The sequence below is a fragment of the Falco peregrinus genome, chromosome 13 (assembly GCF_023634155.1).
Source record: "Falco peregrinus isolate bFalPer1 chromosome 13, bFalPer1.pri, whole genome shotgun sequence".
Classification (NCBI taxonomy): Eukaryota; Metazoa; Chordata; class Aves; order Falconiformes; family Falconidae; genus Falco; species Falco peregrinus.
Window position 1 is genome coordinate 22,676,469 of NC_073733.1, and position 21,923 is coordinate 22,698,391.

Consider the following 21,923-nt stretch of genomic DNA (forward strand, 5'->3'; position numbering starts at 1 on the left):
TAACCATTCTGTGCTGGGGGCGGGGGCAGGCATCCAAATCGAAGGATTGCAGTTTTTAGGTTGCTGCTATGAAAACAGCTGGCATTCCCAGGATCTGCTAATGCTGTCTGTCAGTGTGAGTAGCCCCTGTGTTCGGCTGGTCCGTAGGAAGCAACGGAGAGGGTGAGTCACCAGAGTCCTGTGCGCCAGTAGATGGCACAGGCAGCAAGCGCTGGGATGTAAAGTGTGTGTAACTGACAAAAGCTAGGTGTATTTATTGTAACATACAAGTTTTCAGGTATTCTGCCAAAATTACACCTAAAAATGGTTTGATGAAAGCTTCTGGGGTGGTCTTTAGTGTCTTTGCTTAGTTTTTATATATAGCAAAGAACACTTTTATAATAAAACTGTAACCTGTGTAAAACTCTATTAAATATCTGAGTAAGACTGTGCTTCAAACATGGGTGTGGTAGCTGAAGGGATATCACCACCAATATGCAAATGCAAACTTATTTGCCATAGCAGCTTCTGTTTAGGTGTGTGTTTACTGCAAAAGCAGCCATTGTGCACAGGACAACTGGCAGTACCTGTGCCCTTGCTTACTGACAAGTTACCTTCAGGCTAGCTTGCAGGTCGTGTTTCTGACAGTCTATTTAGATGTAAGTTTTAAATACCTCTATGAATGTGAAGCTGACAATCCAGTCCTTTGGATGATTGCTCTTCCAGCATTACACTGTGAGGCTTTTTCAAGTTTTAAGTACTCTGATCTGAAAGACACCTGAGTAAAGTCACAATTAAGAACAAACTTGAATTTGTTCCTTGGAGGAGATGCTGTTGACCTTGGCAGAAACCTGATTGCTTTGTCTGAGGGTGGCTGGTGAGGTGTGGGCTGCTGGTGGCGATGGGTGTGTGACGGATGCTTCCACTACACTAGGTGCTAGTCTACACTAGAACTTTAAAGTTTTCCCCAGCCTGACTTTGTAAAAATTTATAGGAATTAAACTGTTGTTTGCATATATGAATACCTTGAGGTGAAGATCCAGGGCTGAAAAAATGGGGACAGTCTGGAGAGCTTTGAAAGACATACTGAGGCCTTAACCTGGTGTGAAACAGAGCTTTAGTACCTCAGGCTTGATAAACTGCTTGTCTCAGTGAGACGTTTTTCACAGTAAGCTCAACTCTATGCTATGCGGTGTTGCAGCACAGCCACACTAAGTACGGTAGTGGAAAAATTCTCACCTCACACCCACAGCAACAGTCACAGTGTATGTGCAGGTGCCTGGAGGACGAAGAGCCTGCTAGGGCTTCAGCAAGGCTGGACTGACTGCTGTGGGCTACATTAGTTTTTGGTATTGCAGGGAAAGCTCCCAAAAATACAGATGGGCCCAACAGGCTTTATGGTGAGTGGTGGGAGAAATATCAGAGCACTGAAATCAGCTCAGAGTTTCCCTGAGAAAAATTCTTCTTTACTATTTTTAAATCATTCTCCTGTGTTTGGGATTCGTTCTTCCCCAGTTGCTTCAGCGCTGCTGGCAGCAGGGTGGGCTGAATCAGACAGTCCCCTCCTCAACAACCAAGCAGCTGCCAGCTGTAGATTCTCTAGGTTAATGCTTTTGTTTCTTGGTCTTCTCTGAAGTACTTGGGAAGGCTAGAAAGGAAAGAAAACATGATGATGTTTAACTAGAGACAGCCTCTTCCGTTTTACTTACCACTTCCCCGACTGTTGCATTTTGTCTTGTGTTCTCCAGACATGCCCCAAACTAAAAATAAATAAATAAATAAATAGTCTCCTAGAACAGAAGAGAACATTTGTAGGGCCAGATAAATGCAGTGCAGTCCAGGAAGCCTCCGTGGTGGCACGGTAGCTAGCCGTGGGGCCGAGTGGCCACTCCAGGAAGGCTGAGTTTGAGGTCTGGCTTGGAAGGGTTGAAGCTGCTTTGGCTGTCCTAGTTCAGAGCCACGTGGGGGATAGCTTGGCTGCCAGCTATGGCATAGAGGCTAAGTGCTGGTGCTGATTAGAGCTTTGAAACTGCAACCAAAATAATTATAATATGTGTAATTACAGTCACGTTATTTCATTAAAATTATTTCTTCATTATGTGTAGATATTTGTGATATTACCTAGGCAATATGAATGGGTGTGTTGCCCATCCAGAGAATTATTAAAGTCTCTCCACCTAGTACTCCACCTCCAAGGGAAATTATTTCTTATAGTTCAACTATTTTGTTTACTTAAGCGTATTTTCTCTCTTTTTGTGCTGTAGCACCTCTGAGTTCCACATCAACAAATGTGAATTTGCAGTCTTAAAAGTTGTTGTGACCGTGGATGTAGATGCTGTGTGCCTGTTGGAGCAGCGTTCGGGGTCTCCTGAGCTGTGCCATTTTAGGGCTTGGTGGCGGCTGAAGCTATTCTGGGTTAAGCCTGTGTGTGGACACCCAGTTCTGGAACGAGGAGCTTCCTTCCTACAAACCTGATCCTTTGCTGGAGTGGAGCCAAGTGCTTTTACTGTGGAGTGAGAGCGCCGGCATGTGGGATTAATCAAGAATAGATCCGTGGGTAGAGAAACATACAGTTTCCATTTGATGATCAAAAAATCCCTTGGGAGGGAAGTGTGGGGTTTTCTGGTCCTGTGGGATGGCCACGTCAGTGGGAATTGTGCACTTCTGATGATAAGTAATTCAGTGTCTGGTTCCTCGGCGCTTGGAGGTCGTAGCTGCTTTGTCATCTTATGTTCTGAGCCCCTTTCGCTACTCAGTGCTTAGAAGAAGAGCAGGGGTGTAGCAGCCGCCATTCAGGCCAGCCTGCCCTTGCCAGGGTGCCGTATGGCCTGGGGTGAACTTGGAAGCAGTGATGTCTTTGCCTCCTCACATCACAGTAAAAAAAACCAAAAAAAAACAGGGGGAGGGGGCAACCAGACTTTCAGGCAAATGAAGCAACAGCGCTTCAGTGGTTTTGAGCTGAGCTGTAACTGCTGGCTTTTCACATAACTTTGGAGTCTGAAAAGAAATGAAAGCGTTTCTGCTTATCTGGTACATCTGTGCTGCAGCATGAGCCGCTTTCCTTGATGTCTGAGTTCTTCCTGCTCTTGTCAGAGCCTGTGTCACTGCTCCTGACCCTTCACAAACCACCGCTGAATCGGGGGGTGGCTGGGGAGCAGGGATGATGTGCCAAAGACACCGTCTGCTGTTGCCTGAAAAGTGTTTTGTGTGCTAAAGGTTTGCTTGGCTGGGGGTGGCTGGGAAGTAAAGTGTGCATGGGTTGAGGAGAGCTTGCACCGAGGTCTGCTGACTGCTGGTGGATTTCTGAGGGCCTGTTTTCACCGTAGGTTGAGACCCTTGATTTTCAATAGGGAAATGACTGATAGTAACTGGAGGGACAAGGAAGTTCCTGGCTGGATGCCTTGAGTGTAGGAGAAAAAAGTGAGCTCCAGATCTCAACAACTTTTGTGTTTCTTTTATAAATATCCAATCTGCAGATACACTGGATACGTGCGTTTATCTTTCTGCAGACTTACAGTATCTGTTGTTTCTTAATGGATCTAATGGTTTCCCTCTGCAAAACCTTTCTTTTTGCTTTCTCAGCATCATTTGATTTTCTTTCTCTTCTGTGTTTTCATTTAGTTTTTTTTTAAAAAAACCCACCAAACAAAAAATGCTTGCCAAAAAACTCTAGTGCTCCAAAGGAAAGAGGAGACCTTGCTGCAGAGCTGGCATCTGCAACAGAACACTGACGTTTGAGCGAGCTGGTGCCTGTGCTGTGAGGTTGGGCCCCCATCCCCTCGCAGGGGAGATGGTTGGAGGGGACCTGGTTTGCCGTGCTGCCGTCGCACACCACTCCGTGTAGAGGAGGTCATGCTGGTTGTGCCTCTTCCACTGAGGAGCATGGGCACGTTCATCGAAGCTGTAAAATCTCAGCCTTGCAGTGTTGTTTTTGCATTCGTCCTTTTGCGTTTGAGCGGGCAGTGTTGTGGTCCCCCACCGGGACCCTACCGAGGGCTACTTTGTCCGATGCAAATGGAGGCCAGTGCACCCTCGTGAGGCCCTTGCAAACACGAACTGCAAGCTGCTGAAGGCTTGGCACTGAGCTGTGCGGAGCCTGTGCGTGTGCTGGCCCAGGGCTGGCCTTAGCCCTGGCCTTGAGCCAGCGCAGGGACACCTTCCAGTTGCCAGCTGTGACTCAGAGTAAGCTTCAGAAGTGTGTGGCTGTGCCTGAGCACAACAGACATCTGAGGGCAAAACCCATCAGCAGCAGTGTCATCAGCAGGGCTTGAATTGTGGATTTCTGTGCTTAGTTCAGTGCTCGTGTGCCATATTCAGCCCGCTTATTTCTATAGTTTACAGTCAGGGTTTTTATTTCTTTTCAGCTTCTAAATACCTGACCGGTTTGGTGTCAGGTTGGCTTTAGTGTCGTGCTGCAGTGGTGGGTGCTGGCAGTGCTGCCTGGGCGGCAGGTGCTTCTCCAAAGGGATTTTGATTTCTAGAAACAGTCTTCCCTTATGCTGAACTTGTGGGTTTTTATTAATTTCTTTTTATAATTATTCCTAAATGTAAGGCTTAGGAGCCTGCTGGACCAGCTGCCAAACAAAGAGCTCTTGGGTAGTGGGAGAAGACCTTAAAAATAAGCGCTCTGCAGCACTGCCCGTGTTACACGGCTGCAAAGGGTTGTGCACCAGTGGGAAGGGAGGCAGTTGTTCAGCTGCATCCCGGTGAGTAGTGGGGTTATTTGCCCCGCACCAAACCATCCTGCTTCCCCATCCATGGCAGCTCTGGCAGTTGCATCCCTCTGTGTGATGGGCAGAAGTGCAGTGCGGTGCCTCTGGCCCCGGCAGGGAGAGCACCCAGGGGCCAAGGATCTGCTCCTGGTGGGGACAGTGCCACATCCCTTTTACCAGTAAAAGGGAACTGCTCGACTTGCTTGATTGTAAGAGTTTTCCTGGAATTTGTGGCAGTGTTTCAAAGGACAGTCCCATCCTGTGACCAGCTTGTCCCCTGGAGCCTGTCACAGCCCGTGGCTTTCTTTAAGTACAATAACGCAACGCGGGGCTGGAGGGTACATACCTCCTTGGCTGCCCTGCAGGGAGAACCTGGCCCTGTCCCAGGCTGGTGGCTGCTGTAGGAGATCCTGGACCCCCAGGAGATTTGCTGGACCGGGAAGCAGCAAAGAGCTTTAGAGGCAGATGCCACCAGAGTTTTGATGTCCCAGTGGAGATACCTGGGCTGGGTCAGTCGAGGGCCCATGAGCCCGGGGGGAGGAACTTTGAGTGAAGGAACTTGCAGGAACAGCAGCACGCTGGCATGGGCAGTGGTGCTGCTGCTGTTGTCTTTGAGTTCATGGTGGTGCTGCTCTGGGTTTTATCGACTGTTAACCAGCAGGAGCAGGCTGGGATGTAGCATTAAATCACTTAAATAAAAAGCCTCTCATTAAACAAGAAACTCAAAGCCACATGAGTTTTAGCTTCTGTTTTACATAGGTCTCCTGGGAACTTTCTCTCTAGCTGCACAAACCTCTGTCTGACCACAAGGACTTAGCAATTTCTTTAAATATCAATAAATGTCATGTAATAGTGGAGCTTGTGCAAGAGTATGGCTCTGAATCACAGGACTGATAAAGAGGCTGACAGCTGATTAGAGAAAGTCAGATTAGTCAGCCAAGACAAGAGTTTGGGTGGGTTAAAAACTAAAACAGGTATTTTGCCTTGGGACTCCTGGGAGGGCGAGCAGGGAGTTGAAGCTGCCCATGGGGGGCTCGGAGCAGACTGCTGGTGGCTGCACGTTGCGGTTGGTAAAAACCATCACCTTCACTTAGCTGGAGCCCTGCCAGGATGCTCCCTTCTTCACATCACTGTTGAGCCCACTGGGAAAATGGGTAGGCAGATGACTTAAGAGGTTTGTTAGTTTTCACAATACGTTATGGCAACTGGTTACATCACTTATGTTCATCCTACCATTGATGGTTGTTCTGGGTTTTCTCTTTTTTTTTTTTTTTTCTTTCTTTTCTTTTCCCCCTGAATTCTAGGTTTAGGTGGAAAAAATGAGTGGGTGGAAGGAAACTTGAGCAAACTGGCATCAAAAATTACAATCTTGACAATTGTAGCTCAGCTACTTGCTGACCACAGAGGTACCTACACCTCCAAGAGGCTTCATTTTCCCCCTTGCTTTAGCTTTATGTTGGCACCTGTCTGTAAGCCCAGGCAGAGCACTGTCTCTGACTGGACCAAGAACCTTTTTTTGAGGTCTAACTCAGGCTGAAATGGGCTCTGGGAACATCTGGGCATGTTGCCGGACTTGCTTTCTTAGAGGTAGCTGTTGATCAGTCATCACCCATGCGTGGACAGGATGGAGCTCCCTTAAAGTGGAGTGCTAACTGCCACCAAACACCCCACCCCCCACCCCCCCCCGAAGCCCTGCCAGCAGCCGGTGGTGTTTACGGAGTGAATCCCCTGTTGGTTTGACGTAAGGTACAGAAATAGAAATGGAAGCAGGAACAAGTACCTAGGTGTTCCCCTTTGAGGAGACGGCACTAACCACCAGAAGTCATGTTCGTGTCTGTTCCCCATACCCAGGACCACACTGCCGGGCTGTGAGCTTTTCTTTTTTCCTCCCACAGCTTTGATGGAGGAGCATCCTCGTACAGACTAGCCAAGGGTGTTTTCCTAGCAAGGGGAAACAGGGATTCAAATCCCTGCTTAAATTAAGGAGGCGTTTTAACCATGTTCCTTCCTTCTTAGACAAGGGCTGTACTTACAGGGAGGGGCAGTGACAGTCTTACCCCTTCCCCGTGTTTTAGAACCAGGGTACGCTCCTCCCAGAGAGATCCAGGAGATGCCGAACTGTTAAAAACCCGTCCTGTGTTTTTGTACTGGATGAGGTTGATTTGTATCTGGGTCAGTTGCTGTGGTGGTTTTTTTCTTCAGTTACTGAGGTGTGAGGAGTGGCGTTCAGCAGTGCTGTGCGTGATGCTCTGTGCGTTCGTGGCCGGTGAGCTGGTTTTGTAATGCTGGGGGTGATACTAATTTTTGGCCTCTTAACAGCAAAGTGAAAAAGGAAGTAAACAGTGAAGTATAAATTGTCACAAAGTTTCCTGCTGGTGCAGCCTTAACTGGAGCAGTAAAATCTAACAGCGGCTACAGAGAAATGGGGAGTCTTCTCAGGACATTGAGCAACGAGATGACAAAATAGCAAATAAAATCTAGTGCTGATAAAAGATGTGTAAAGGGGTGAAAAAATCTCTGCTTAAGTAAGAGGAACTGTAAATCGGCCTTTTTCACACAGAAAGGAGATCTTTTGAGTTACGGGCAGTGGCTGGTGATGGCAGAGGGGGTGAAGAGGACGCTGGAAATGTTGGAGGACCTGTGCCGTGGCCATCAGCCCCTGGCCCTGCGCCCACTGCCCTGCGCCCACCTGGCAGCCACGGGGGCTGGGGGTGGCTGGGGGTCCTGGGCGCGGGCGAGACCTCATGCAGAGGAGGTGAAAAGGGAACCGGTTGCCTGTATGGGAGGAAGGGACACCAAAAGATGTTATCAGGTGGCCAGCTCAAAGTGACAGCAATATGTTTCCAAGCAATGCACATATAATTTAAATAGGGAATCCGTTGCCGCTAGGCTTCAGGGATCCGTGGGTTCAGGTGTGTGTTGGTCAAGCAGTTGGAGAAGTTGTTGGTGGCTCTGGAGAGCGATGCTTTCAGTGCAGCTGCCCCACGACCAGCAGCTGAAGACAGCGGTGCCCGGGCAGGACTGCTGCCCACAGCCCAGCTTTTTGACACTCTTCCCAAGCCCACCATCACCAGCAAGCGAGTCACTTCGGTGGTCTCTGACCTGGCTCTGCAGAACCATCTTGTGATGGTGTAAAAAGGAGAATGGGAAGAGGGGCAGGCACGTCCTCTCCTGCAGCCATAGCAGCCTTCACTTGCAAGTACGGTTTCAAGTCTCAACCTGTTAAAAAAAAAAAAAAAAAAGAAAAAAGAAAGAAAGAAAAACTCCCCATCGTGTTTCTTCTCATGATGACAGTGACACAAAGGAAGCTGTGAGAAGCGGCACCCGAGGTGTGATGAAATCATCTGCAGCTGTTGTGGGTTCAGCAGCGCGCGACTGTGTGGGAGTCGATGGAAAGAGGGGGCTGCGATGCAGGGTGTTTGGAAACAGGCCGAGAGCTCTGCTTCCAACCAGAGCTGTGTCAGCCTCATTTGCCTTGTTTCAGGTATTGAATAAGGCGTTCCAAAAAACCTTGATGCTGTTTCTGAACAGCTTAAGGTCCTCAGAATGCCCTGAGACCTTCCCTAGGTCTGCGCTGTTGGCACAATAAATTTTCTTTTGGCCTAGCACAAATTAAACGTAACTCTGTGTGAGTCAGAAAGCCACTTGTCACTTCAGCACAAAGTCCACCTGGCGAGGTTGTTGGCAGAGACCTCAGTGCTCTGCTGCTCGGCATTAAAACCCTGTCGGGGAGAGGTGCTGCTTGAGCAGCCAGAGGAAATACTTCATGCAGAATAAAGGGGATGTTTGGGTTTTTTTTGCTCTCAGTTACACTGTCATCCAGGCTCCCAGTCCAGTGCTGCAGACCAGATTTATTACTCAGAAGGCTTTCTGGAGCAAAGATTTCTGTGGGAGTATCAGCATTTGGCTGATGGAGAACTGCAGGCAGAGCTGAGAAAGTCCAGGTGAGGAATGGATCTTGCCTCGCACACAGCCTGAAGCTGGGCAGGACGCAATCCAACGGCACTGCTGCCTGCTGCTGCGGTGGCTGGCTGGCTTCTCCACACCTCCCGTGTGCCAGTGCCGTCCCCACCTGAGGCTTGCTTGGGTGGCAGAAATGCAGGAGAGCATCTCTTTGCTGGCGCGTGATTGCTCTGGGGCTGGAGCAGGGGCTGGTGTTACGGATCCCAGGCCATCAACAGGGCACGAAAATACACCTTCTGTAGATCTAAGGAACATCTTGATTCTCCAGATGTCCATGGCAACGTCAGCCGAGGGCTTGTGAGACCTCTGCACTGGAGAGTGTGGCCCAAGCAAATCCCACCTGGAACAGAGGTGCCGAGGCAGGGGGAGGGCAGGCAGGTCCCGTCCCCCCCCCCCCCGAACTGGGCTGGTGTCAGCTGCCACGACTGTTACACCTGCCTGCCTTAAAAAGGGACTGTTAATGCTAGTGTGAATAAACGGCATCGCTGTGGCAGCAGGGGACACGGCTCGGGGTGTGCCCACGGGGTTTTCTAGGTGGGAAAACTTGAGTTGATGAAGTTTGTCTAATTGAACAATTTTTGAACTTCTGACACTGCGTTTTGTAACATCTTCTCCCCTTGGAAGCTAAAAGTAGCTGGGGGGGGTTGAACAGGGCCATCCTCGTCCCCTCCTACACGGCTGGGTACAGGGGACAGTGGCCAGAAGGGATGGTGATGGGCTTGGGACGGTGCTGGCCTTCAGCGACAGGAATTCAGGGTGTCTTGGCAAATCTCCCGTGGGGCAGGTGAGCAGCTGCAGTTTGCAGCAGTGCGTTTCGGCCCTTTGCAAGCCAGGTTTTGCATTTCTCCCCAGCGCAAGGAGGAGGTTAATACAATTTTGAAAAGGCATCAAAAAAGTTCTTCAGGTGCTCAAGAGGCATCAGCAACCCAAGTGCTGCCACGCATCGGTCCGTGTTGGGCTTGATGATCTTAAAGGTCTTTTCCAACCCCAGTGACTGTGATTCTGAGTCCCTCTAAGCATGTATTGGTGATGCAGGCGGCTACAGAGGGGAGAATGGGCCAAGAAGGGCATTTACTTTTTTTTTAAAAAAGGATGTTTTTATCATATACAACAAGAAATAAAAAACCCAAATATTTTTTCGTTGCTGTGAACAAAGTACCATGTGCTTTGTGTTTTCCGTGAATTAGCGGTGCTTACTCAGCCAACATGCTCTGGGTAGAGACACACTGGCTCAGACTCCTGCAGGGGTGAGGTGGTGGAGTTTTGTTTTATTATATAAAAGGGGTTTTAGAAAGAAAAAAAATCTTTCTGTGTTCCAACACTCTCTGAGATTCACATCATTTTTCTACAAAATATATATATTTTTTATAAATTAAATCTATAAAACAACATTTGCATTAAATAAAAACTAATACCATCACAGTATTTTTACATTTCAAAATGTAACGCTTCAAATGTTCACAGAAAAATAAATTTTTCAAGAAGGTGCAAATGAAGTACCAGTCAAGCCCAAAGCTTTCTGTTGTCTGATTTTAGAGAAATTATTATTAAAAAAAAAATAAATCCACATTTTAGCCTTTCTTAAAAGTCTTTCAGAGCCTGTTGGGTGGCACCTTTGACTGTGGCTTATAGTGAGTTCCCATTACAGTAAACTTCAGAAAGGTTTGGTTCCTCAGGCTGTGTTTTAATTACGCTGCTGTTAATCAAAAGTAGGTGTGATGGCACAGGGTCAGTTATTAGTGAAAGGGCAATAATTTGCCCCATCTCTGTTGAAACGAGGACCCGAAAGCCTCGGTGGATGTCTAGCCTGGATAAAGCCCCTGGAAGCACAGCCTCGTGTTAAAGCTTATCCGAGGCAGCGATACAGCCTGAAACCGTGTGGCTTTTGAGCCAGAAATGGGAACCGATGGCAGAAAAATAGTGTCTGGATGCTTCAGTGACTTTGTGATTTGGGGGTGTGTCGTTTGCTACACCCCAGAATGGAGGCTTGGGTAGTTATTGAAGCAGCAAGTCCTTTGGGGCCACCTCACGCTCCTCGCTCTGTGGTCACCATGGCTTGAGGCAAGCTCTGGGCGCTCCATAGATCCACTGCTTGATTGTCTGTTGTTTCAGAAATGTATAATACCATGTCTATAATACTAATTTTTATGATCAAATTCTTTCTGCATAGCAAGACTCCAGAATTTTTGCCGCCTTTTGCTGCAGCCAGGATGCGTGACCAGTACACGGCCACTTAATGTCCCCACCTGTGACAATGGGACACAGCATCGCCTCTCACCATGGGTCCGTGTCCTCCTCCTACACCAAAGCTACCTCCTCCTGGCTGCCCCACTTAGGTACAGTGCCTGTGGGAATTACACAGTGTTACTTATGTTCAGAGAAAATTTGCAGCCAAAGTTTTAATGTATTTTTGGTCAGGTTTTGTTTTTTGGGGGGAGTTCTTTGTTTTTCTCCAGCCTGCACTGAAATCAGCAGAAGCTCATCTAAGTCATTGCTCTCGGTGTCCTGGGGGAAAAAAATTGAGCCAAACCCACAAATCCAGTGAACACTTGAAGTCCTGGCAACTGCTGGAGGAAGGCCAGTGTTAGCAGTCCATGGCGTCCTCCCTGAGCTCATCTCTGGAGTGCTTCCTCACGTAACTGAGGTGGTGGAGCTGAATGCTGTCTTGCAGATCCTGCCTGGAAAGGCGTCTCCTGAACTCATCTGTAGTAAAGTAGTAAATGACTGGGTCCACGCAGGAGTTCAGGCTGGCAAGGCACAAAGCTACAACATGAAACACTGAGATCACCTTCTGGACACACCCGTTTTTAATCTTTTTGGTTTTGACAAAGAAATCCAGTGGAAAGCTGATATGATAAGGTGCAAAGCAAATCAGAAATACCAGAGCGCAGGTGAGAATCATCTTTAAAGCCTTTTTTTTCTCCCCAAGGTCATGTGAAGCAGAATTTTTTTCTTTTAGTGATAAGATAGTCTTCCACGAGCAGTATACGATGATGAGTAGGGGTGTTACAAACCCCAACAATTCACCTATGGTCATCATCGCGATGGAGATGGGAAGATCAACTTCCTTTACGGGGAGATCCACAAAACAGGTGTTTTTTGCATCCTGGTGAAGTCTGAGAAGGGGGAAAGGCAAACAGCCAACACAGACCACGACCCACCCAAGGATGCTGATATACACATCACAGATGCGCTTGCAGTCGCTGAATTTGAATGGGTGCATAAGAAACAAATATCGTCTTACGCTGATGCAAACCAAGAAGTAGATGCTTGCATACATATTGACGTACTTCAGGTAGAAGCAAAACATGCAGAGACCTCCTCCAAATTCCCACGTCCCGGTCAAGTAGTAGAAAATCCTCAGGGGCAAGGACAAGACCTGGGATAAATCCGCAATGGCTAAGTTGATCATAAATATTACAGCCCTTTTAGTCTCTTTCATGTACCCATAGAACACCCATAAAGCTAATGTGTTCCCTATTAGTCCAGGGATCAGGATGAAGGTGTACGTAATCGCGTAGTAGGGCTTGAGGTCTGTTTCAGTGCAGGTCGAACTGTTCGTCATGGTTGTGCTCCAGATCCGTGCTCAGCCTCGGCATGGTAACATGTTCCTCGCGCGTCCTGCAGCCAGGTTGTCCTCGGGTGGTCGGTGCTTAAATAAAAAGGTTCAGCCCTGGCGCCCGTGTGTGAGGCTTCGCTTACCAGACAATCGTGTCCACTCTGGGGAGGAGCTTTGTTATGGGGTGAGTTAATTAAAGTCCTGCTCATGTGCTTTGCTCATGCTTTTTGCCAGAAGTTACCAGACCTTACTGTAGTCGGTTGCAGGATTGACAGAGAGGGGATCCACACCCTGCATCATCGTGTGCCGAAGCAGTCAACAGTTTGTCACCAGAGCTGCAGCTCTGTCACCTTTTGGGAGGCATTTCAGCCACTTCTTCCAACACAGGAGCTTGGCAGTGAACGTGGCCCCACAGCTGCAAGACAGAAAGGTGCCATTATAATGCTGCAGGGAGACACAGGTCTTACAAAGCGAAAGGTACGGGGAAGCCTGCAAGAGCGGTAGGAGCATCTCCCTAGCAGAAACCTGTTGCTAGTGACAGCTGTGGTGGGCAGCCCAGCAAAGGGAGATGCAAAACCACTGAGGAATAAAAAGTGTTTAACGGCTGCTACAAACCCGCCTCCCGTGCTGTACTGCCAGGCAGAAGTCACCTCCGATCACAGGGTGTATTTAAGATGCTGCCAGGTTTCTGCAGCTGCATCTTTCCCAGCTCCAGCTTCTCCAGATGAATCTCCCTTTGCCTCCGGCTGCGCTGGCCTCCCCGTGCCCAAGCATGCAGCCAGCACAGAGATGCTCCAGTGAGTGCTGTGCCTGCATCCCTCCTCGCTGCCCCGCCGCGGGCAGGGGGATCCTCTCGCCTCACACAGCACTCAGGAGTTTAACGCTCTTCTGGTCTTCCCAGGAAAGCCCCTCAGAAACTTCCCACCTGCACCATGGCTACAGACAGCCGAGAAGACGAGAGATTGACACCTGCCCCTCATGTAAATAAGCCAGACACACATGCTGGACAAATGACCATTCTCCCCAGTGCAGCTGGGGCTGCTGCAGAGGGGGTGCAAGTCCCAAGTCGGTAGTTTTTGCTGAATCAGGGTCAACTTTTTCATTTCTCTTTCATAAGTAGAAGATAAAACTTCCTTGCGTGCAAGCAGGGATGACTGGCCTGCTTATTAAACACTTTTTGCTGCAGAGCTACCTGCATTATATTAAATTAATCTTTCTCACAACTGCTTTTTCTAAGCCTTTCCTCTACCTGCCTGGCACATGTGACTGTTGTGGATGTTGGAAACACTGTCACAAAGGTGACTGTAGGTGGACTTCATTTTAAAATTGTTTGCATGGGAAGCAGCTGATACTATCTGAAACTGTCAGACAGAAGAAAAAAAAAACCAGATCTGATAAATATAGAGGAAATTCAGATCTCTGTCCAAACACTCTCAGGTTTGCCTTTTGCTTTAGCACAATGAATTAACTTGCAGGTCTAAGTGGGAGAAGTTTTTTGGTACCAACCAGGATGCCAAAGGCACATATGTGAAGACAAAATTATACCCTGCTGCAATCCGTGACTTTTTTCCTGTGCTTTGAGGTATAGGTGTTAAAATGTGAACGGTTGCTAATGAAGCCAATATGAAGTCAACGTTCAGCCCTTGCCAGCGTGATTGCACCGAAACTCTGTAGTAGCTTTGGGTGAAAGCAGAAAATCATCAAAATGAAATGGTTCGCAGGGGCAGCTTTTCCATGTCTGTTTGGGCAGTTTCTCTTGTGTGCCACTGAGTAACGAGTCCAGTGAGACTGAGATGTCTTCCTTTCTTCCAGGGAGCCAGCATCTGACACAACCAGTAGAGCAAAATGGCTTGTGAAATAATCCCATTAAACTCCAGAAGCAGCAATTAATAAGCCATGGAGTGAATTAGCCTTCTGTTCAGAGGCTTCCCAATTCTTTTATTAATTCTCCACCCAACTTCCTACGCACAAACCTCCACAGCTAATATTAAAAATCTGAGTAATCTCTTAATCATGCAGGAAAGCTAATTGGTGCTCACCTACTCATTAGGTTTTATCTGTTACTGGTGGGCAACTTGGGCCGAGGGCTTCGGTTTCCATTTGCTGGAGCTGGACTGGGACAAGCAACCGGGAGAGGGTTGTGGATGTGGCTGGTTTTTGGGTACCTGTCATGCCCTGGGGTTCGTGGCTGGTTAACCCCTCTGGGGCTTCCTGACAGCGGTGCCTGCTTCGTGCGGGTTCCTCCCTTCTCCTCTGTACTGGGATCGAGCCAAAGCAGTTGGCCAAAACCAGTACATCCTCCCCAAGTAGTCAGAAATTGCCTTGCTGGGTTTGAAAAAATGCTGGATATAGGTACAGGCAGAGCAGGCTGGCTGGGAGCTGCTTAGTGGGGACTGGTACTTGGGGAGGATGGGAGGGATGCCCTCCTTCAGCTTGGTTTTCCATGGTGATGCTGAGGCCCTGTGAAGACATGTCCATCTTTACTGTTACGGCAAACTCCTCAGCGTGATGTGTCCGGGCTTCCCATCATGGTCCTGGTCCTGCCAGCATGTCTGAGGCAGACGACCGTGTCGTAGGTCCCTGGGCTGTGCACTGGCAGTGGGAGGAGGGCACCAAGGACCGGGTGCATCCCCCCACTCCCGAGAGCCCCTCTGTGCCTCTTGGCTTCCCCAGTACCAGCACTGTCCCCCACAGTGGGGGTGCCCGGCCTGGCAGAGCAAGGGTGGATCACAGGGAGCTGCACAGCTTTGGCTTGAGTTGATTTTCACATTTTTTTCACCCAGAATATCTCAGCTTCTTGCCTGAAGTTTGCTCTGAAGTGGCAGCAGCGAGGTGCTCGGGTGAGGTTGCGGTGCCCTCGCTCGCTGCCCGCGCGGGTGTCCCACTCCTGTGGTACCCAGCGCTGCTGGGGCAGGGCTGTGCCTGGCTGGGGAGCATCTGCAGGGGCACTTGCAAGCAAAAGCCTTAAACCTGCATTACGCACCTCTTCCTTCCAATCATTTTTTGTAATTTTATTTTTTTTTTAAACAATGTTGTCTTTCATCTCGTCTCTTGCCCAGGGGCTCCTATCACCCAGTCAGGGAGGCTGAATCATGCCCCTTTTCCTCAGGCTGCATTCCCAGGATGCTAAATCCACCGTGTCTCCATCACTGGGCTGGGAGACACACAGAGGGAAGGACAAGGTGCAGTCCCAGCCCATCTGTTACAGCCCAGCACACACATACACAAACACACACACACAGAGCACACTAGCATTTTTCCTGCTGCCCTCCCAGTGCCTGCATCCCCTCATGCCCGCTGCACCGCAGCTTCCCCACCACACCACCCTCTGCTCCCTCCAGCCTGGCCCCAGGGCAGGGATGCGCTTGCAGCACCATAAACCTGCAGCCCCAGGGCTCTGAGACAGCCCAGCTAAGCCAGGGAGCAGCGAGGGCGCTTGCCCAGGGCACCCAGAAACGCCCCTGCCAGAGCCGCTGCCCTCCGAGAGGGGGGTAACAACACAGCAACGTGAGAAACCATGCTTTGGAAATCCCGAGCAGCAACATTGCACAAGTTCAGCCAAACATGCTGTGTAAAAACCAGCAGTATGTTAAAAAAAACCTCCAGAAAGAGGAAATTTTGCTGCATGTGCTGTGCTCGCTTCCCTTCGGTGCAGGGGCTGGCTGCGGTGGTAGGTGCGAGACTCTCCCCAGGCACGGCTTCCTTCTGCCCCTGAATGGTTTTTCCCCCCTTATTTTGCTGAGCAGACCCCACGGTCAGCCACGTCAGGGCACTGGGTGAACACTTCTCACTTGTACGTGATGAGTCAGAAGCCCCAGGTGAGTTTTGTAGACAGCCTTTACAACCAGGGCTCGCCAATGCTTGTATTGTGTAAATGCAGGGCATGTATTGTGTAAAGTATTTTCTATATGCTGCAGGGCAGCCATGTATCCGTATGTTCCATATGAACAAGTGCAGGAGCTGGGGATGTGGGAACAGTCACTAACAGCCACAACACCTGTGAGGACCATGCCTACATCAGAGCCCATCACCCCTCTGGGAGCAACCAGGGTCCTCACCTGACGGTGGTTATAACTGCCCAGGTCCACACAAGCTCTAGTTAGTAAATCCAGCCACAGCAGCTCTTAAAACCCAGCTCAGTGAAGGAGAGACTCTTAAACCAGTTTGGGGGATTGTAGCCCATGTTTATGGGTGCTACCCCTGCTGCAGCATTGTGCCTGGTCCCCTCTTGATGACCCTGGAGGAACCTGGGATGCTGACCAGCACCTCCTGCTCCCTCCCAGAACCAGGTAAGAGATCAGCCTGGCTGGATCCTACCACCAAGCGCCGCTCTTGCAAGGACTGCTGCTGGCCTGGGTGACCCGGGCACCCTGCGTTTGGTGCTGGCCTGCTTTTTGTGCTGTAAGAACTTGTAGAGCCGGTGGCAGCGATGGCCTGGGCTGTGCCTGGCAGCCTGGTGTCGGCTGCTGACTTACCCCTCTGGGGGGAGGCTTGGGAGTGCCGCGGAGCAGGACCTCGCTTCTGGTTTTCCTCTTTCTCCTCCACAGCCTAAAGAAAAAGGAAGAAGTGCGCAGGAGTCATTTCAGATGTAAATCTAGTGTCCAGCTGAGGCTGTGCAGGCAGAGGTGGTGGCCCAGGGATCAGAGCAGGGCAGCGGTGTCCAGTGCCGGGCTTCCCCCTGTAACCGCTCCTTTTCTCTGTCACCTGGACTGCTGCTGTCCTGTTTCAGCAGATATACTTACTAGTAGTAATAAAATGGGTATTAACTGAAAATAGAAATGGTAGAAATATAAAATTATGATTGCATGGGATTGATTTTAGTTCTTTTAAAAAATGTCAGGGGAGGATAAAGGCTTTTCTCCCTTGAAGCAGTTTTCTGGTAGGTATTTGGGTTTTATCCCCTCTTCCACAGGGGCGATGTTGCCTCTTGCTCTACCAACTGTGGAGGGGGCTTTTTCTAATTCTTTAGTAGCGTCTACCCACAGAGGCCGCAGCGCTTTTGTTAGGCATCCTCGGGGCCTCCTGTGTTTTCCTGTGCTTGTCCTGACACAGCAGAACCCCTGCCCTGCTGTGCGCTCTGCCTGCCCAGCCCCAGCCCGGGGGTCTCCTCGGCGGCACCTCCCAGCCCGGGTACCAACCGCCTCCAGAGCATCCCTCCCTCCCCTCACCCAGCGCCGGTTCTGCACCATGCACCAGTCATACTCTGAGCTGCTGGAGTATATTTGCCAATGCTGTTTGCAAAGCGATACAGGTGAGAGCAGCTTTTTCATTTTGACTCTGCTGCAGAACAAGTGTCTGTTCATCCCGTCCGATTTCCATGGTTAACTGGGACTTGAGTCACTAAAGGTGCTGAATGTTTGTTCCAGTGGAACAGCCACTATTTTATAGATTAGGACTGCGGGGCAGTGGCACAGCAGAATGAAAAGGTTTCTTTCTATTTGTTCCTTCATTAATTTCTCATTATTAAGGTAACTGAGTGTTTCTGTGGTGTGCTGACCCTCTGCCTTGCTCATGCTCCCTTCCTTTCTGCCCATGTCCGTGCTGGGAGGAGCGACAGAGTTGCCGTCACCTGCTGGAGGGAGACTTTCCCCCTCTGTCACTGAAATTTTGGGAAGGGGCTGTGGGGCTGGAGCCCTGGCGGGAGCTCCCTGGGCTGGGGGGCTGGCTGTGCGCTGGCAGTGGTGAGTCAGGCAGGCAGCTGGGGACACCAGGGGGGGATTTTGCCTGGGCAAATCCCCAAAATATGCAGGAAAATATAAATACTCTGCATTAATGCTGTGTGAAAGATGCTGCTTTTGCCTCTTAATCCTTAGTAAAAGCACTTGTTGTCCCCTGTTGCTATTCATCCTGGTTTAAAAGGGAAAATAAACCCTTAGCAGCAGTGTATTAGCCTAATCCCCCACGCCTCTTCTCCCCTCCCGGCACAACCTGATGTCCCTGGTAGATGTGAGTGGCAATGAGCACCAAACTACGAGTTTTCCACCCAAACCGCCAGCAGTCCCCCCGGCAGCGCAGCCGTGTGCCCCTGCTTGGGCCGCAGATAACCCTGCCTCCTCCCTGCCCGCTTCTGGCAGCCAAGTGGAAAATTGCCAGTGGAAAGTCAGCGTGCTGCCTCCTGGGAGGGACAGAGCGCTGAAGAAAACCCATGGGACAAATGCAGTGAGATGAACCCAAGCGAGACCCAGAGTGATGGGCTCTCTCCGGTTCTCTCTGGGCTCGCGGAGATGGGGCTGTGTGGCATCAAAGCCCACCTGCAGACGAGTCCCCTCACAAGCAGCTTGTGGGCTTTGCAAAGGCTCAGAGCAGCCACGTTTGGGCTTATTCTTAAATGCGGCTTCTTGATGCTTGCATAAGTCATGAAAAGTAGGGTTTGAAACTTGATGGCTGGCTGGTCTGGGGTAAGCTGTACCTCTCCCCTCCCCTGGAGACACGGGGCATCTCGTGAGCACTCCCAGGCACTCGCTTTCTATCAGTGGGGCCGTTAGCTCCTCACCCTGGGCTTAGCCTGCGTCCCCTTGCTGCTACTCATTTACTTTTGGAGGTTCACAGGGCTTGGTGGTTACCCTGTGCCCCCCTGCCCCTCGGCAGGGTGCCTGACACCCCTCTCGGCGCTCCTAGCGCAAGCAAGAAGAGGCACCAAGTCTGCGTTGCAAAAATCGGGGGGGGGAAGTAAAATTTAAACCCGTTAGCCTGAACTGAAGACAAGCGGGGATAGAAGAGTATCAGGCCTACCTCTGCCGTCTGGGCGAGCTGCTCTGGTGTGAGACGGGGGCCCTGGCCCGTGGGTGCCGCTGGCGGGTCCCCACCCCTCGACATGCAAAGCAAAAGCACAAGTGCCGGGAGCAGCCCCAGCGTGGGAGGGACGGGGCCCCCCGGCTGGCAGCGCCCTCTCTGCTGCTCCTCCTGCCCCGCGCTGGATATCACCCTTTTTCTTTCGTTTTTGGGGTTTTTGGGTGGTGAGATATATATGTATCTCTGTTGGTTTCGGGGTGTTTCGGAAACTGCCACCGCGACTCAGCAGTCGCCGCTCACGGTGGGGCTGCCAGCAGCCTCCCCTGCTCTTGGGGGGGGGGGGGGGGGGGAGGACGGGACACCTGGACACCCAGCATCACCTGGCTGGAGCAGTGGGGGCTGCCGTGGGCGAGCGGCTGCTCCAGAGCCCACTTCTGCAGAGGAGATGGAGCTAACCAGGCTGGTGAAGCGAGATGCTTCATCCGTGATTTTCCTCACCCTTCCAGAGCTTTCTGGGAGAGGTTCCCTCGCTCCCATCTGGATGCTGTCACCCTGGGCTGCAGGTCCCAGCGCCCAGCGCCGCGGGGGGCTTCAGAAGCTGCTCCCAGTCCCGTTTGGGCTTCCCAAAAGCAGGGCGCTCTCAGCAGGCGTTATTTCCTTATCCAGTGGATTTCCACAGCTCACGTGGAGCAAACCAGGGTCACGGCTGAGGGCTCGTCTCTCCCAGACGAGTGTTTGGGCCCCGGAGCGGTGTCGCCCCCCGCCAGGCTGCTGGGCCAGGGCGGCCCCGCGGGGAGCCCGGCGGGTGCTGGCCATCAGCAGGGGGCGGCGCTGGCCGCGGCCGCCCTCACCGGGTTGAGCAGCAGCACTTCTGTCCTACCCGTCTGGGGACTCCAGCCCAAGGAGTATTACAAACAATATTTTTTTTTTTTTTAAGATCAAGAAGGAGCAAGTATTCTTGATTCATTGGCTATTTTGAAAAAGTGACTTTTTTAAAAAAAAAAAAAACATTTTTGTAGCAATTCAACCTAAAATTACTTGTAACTTTTAATTTGCATTTATTCACCTTTCTTGCATGTCTGCTTGGGAAAACAGGACTTATTTTGTGGCTTGTGGAGAGGGTTGCAGCTCTGCAGGAGGGTCATACAGGTGCCCAGGTGCTCAGCAGCATGGTCCGCTGCAGTGTCCCCACCACAGCATCTCTGCTCGCGGCAGGTACTAGGGACTGTGGCTCCTACTCCTTTAAAACAGCATTGATTTCCTTGTACAATCATGCCAGCTGATAGCAGGGTTTTTCAGCTCTCTACATCTTTTTATTGTGGTTTATAGGAAATTAATCTCTTGGGCACATTATGGGCTTTTACAGCCTCGCACTGTGCCGGGTTTGTCACCCCTGCGGTGGCACAGCTCCTCACTGGGGCTTTGCAGATTGCACTCCCCAAAACATGCGAAAACTTGCCCATTTCAGCAGCTAATACTCCTACTAGTTAAAGCTTCTAACCTTTTTTTTTTTTTTTTAAGCCTGCTGATTGCTTAATGTGCCTTAATTAATGTTGTGTGGGAGCCAGAGCTTTCAGCACTGTGGGATCTTTGCTGCAGAGTTGTCCCCATGGGTGCAGGGATGGATTAATCTGCTGATGCTTTTGGACTAAAGCAGCGGAGGTTTGGGGTTTATTACTTAAACAGGGCTTGTCGCTGTTGTGGTCTCCTGGGAGGTGTGAACCCTCGGTGGAGGATGCTGGCCTGGTTCACGTTAGTCCTGGGGCATTTCCATAATTGCAGTGGGGTCTGGGATGCCAAACTTTCCCCATGCTTGCCAGCAGCTGCCTCCGCTGTGCACTGTCACACTTTGCAAAGTGTTTTCACCATAATGATTTAAATTAAACCCTTTTTTTTTCCACCCCCTCACCCCAAAATAGTGTGATGCAAAACCTGACAGTCCCCAGGCTCTGCCCCTGCCCTGTCAGCCTTTCCCTACATGATGCTGACACCCCCCTCCACGGGGACCATGGGTTGAGGGGGACAGTTTAGATGCACTTCAGTAGACAATAAAACTGAGGCCAGTCCTAAAAATAATGGCAGCACTAAACCCCCATGGCTGAACGGCACCTGGCTCTGGAGATGACCTCCTTTTCTTTTCCTAATCAAACACGTGATGGATGCTCAATTTTGCACTTTCATTTCCACAGAAGCCAGCCTATTTATGAGAAAGCCTAGCCTGTGCTAGGGGCAGCGAGTGTATTTACTGTACAGACGGGCTTTGTTTTAAAAGCACCTTTCAGAGCATAACCATATCCTGTTTTGCTGGTGCCATGCTCTGTGCACAGCCGGTGCGCATCACCGCCAGCATCCGTCCTGTTTCCCATCCGTCCCAGAGCTGTCACGTGCGGCAGCGCTGGCTCAGCCCGTTCTTGGGGTGCGTGGATGGGAACCCGAGGGTGCCCTCCCCAGCTCACCTTTACCAGCAGCAGAGTGCCAGGCGCAGAGTTGTGCCATCCCCTGGCACGGGGTGCACGGTGGCAGCGCTGACCCTCCCCAAACCTGCCTCAGCTGAAGCCACCAAAAATCAGGAGGATTTGGAGCTGGGCACCAAATCACAAAGTAGTTATTTTACAGTGGAAGATAATTTTATTTAAAATTTAATTTTTCTCTTAATACTTCTATTTTGCACTATGTTTTTTATAAAGATCAGAATTTTTCAGTTCATCTAAGCTCGTGCTTCATAATGTTGTTGGAGATCCTCAGGCAAAACTAGCTAAAGGTCTTTCTGTCTACAATGACAATCTTTAAGAGAAGTAATTCCTGAGAATACATTGCATGTCTGCCTTCTCTCCCCGTGGCTGGTGTTATTTTGCTCGGTGATGACCCAGGAGGAGCCCAGGGAAGGGCACGCACCGGGCAGGAGTGTGTTTGGAGAGGGGGAGCCCGCAGCTGCCAGCATCAGTGGGGCTCACACAGAGCCAGGGATGCAGCCGTGC

At 50.4% G+C, this 21,923-nt stretch overlaps 2 protein-coding genes and 1 long non-coding RNA gene across 4 annotated transcripts in view; 2 read left to right on the forward strand and 1 right to left on the reverse strand.

Moving 5' to 3' along the window:
• The first annotated feature begins 7,944 nt into the window (after nt 1–7,944).
• On the forward strand, nt 7,945–11,667 carry LOC129785556 (uncharacterized). Its single transcript, XR_008749634.1, has 2 exons — nt 7,945–8,635; nt 8,923–11,667. It is a non-coding gene; the product is annotated as an uncharacterized LOC129785556 (long non-coding RNA).
• On the reverse strand, nt 9,903–19,132 carry GPR174 (G protein-coupled receptor 174). Its single transcript, XM_055817761.1, has 3 exons — nt 18,946–19,132; nt 16,689–16,761; nt 9,903–12,628 (listed from the first exon to the last, which is right to left on the reverse strand). The coding sequence occupies exon 3, from the start codon at nt 12,217–12,219 to the stop codon at nt 11,239–11,241; it is 981 nt and encodes a 326-aa protein (XP_055673736.1). The 5' UTR covers nt 12,220–12,628; nt 16,689–16,761; nt 18,946–19,132; the 3' UTR covers nt 9,903–11,238.
• A 103-nt stretch (nt 19,133–19,235) lies between these two features.
• The window catches only part of LOC101916786 (fibronectin type-III domain-containing protein 3a-like), a 232,835-nt gene continuing 230,147 nt past the window's right edge, over nt 19,236–21,923 (forward strand). For both annotated transcript variants that reach the window (XM_055817765.1, XM_055817766.1), the window contains exon 1: nt 19,236–19,246. The gene's annotated coding sequence lies outside the window, so the exon portion shown is untranslated. The remainder of the gene's footprint in view (nt 19,247–21,923) is intronic.

Bases quoted from the DNA above. Each gene is read 5' to 3' on its own strand.
- GPR174 (XM_055817761.1), bottom strand. From the start codon at position 12,219: ATGACGAACAGTTCGACCTGCACTGAAACAGACCTCAAGCCCTACTAC.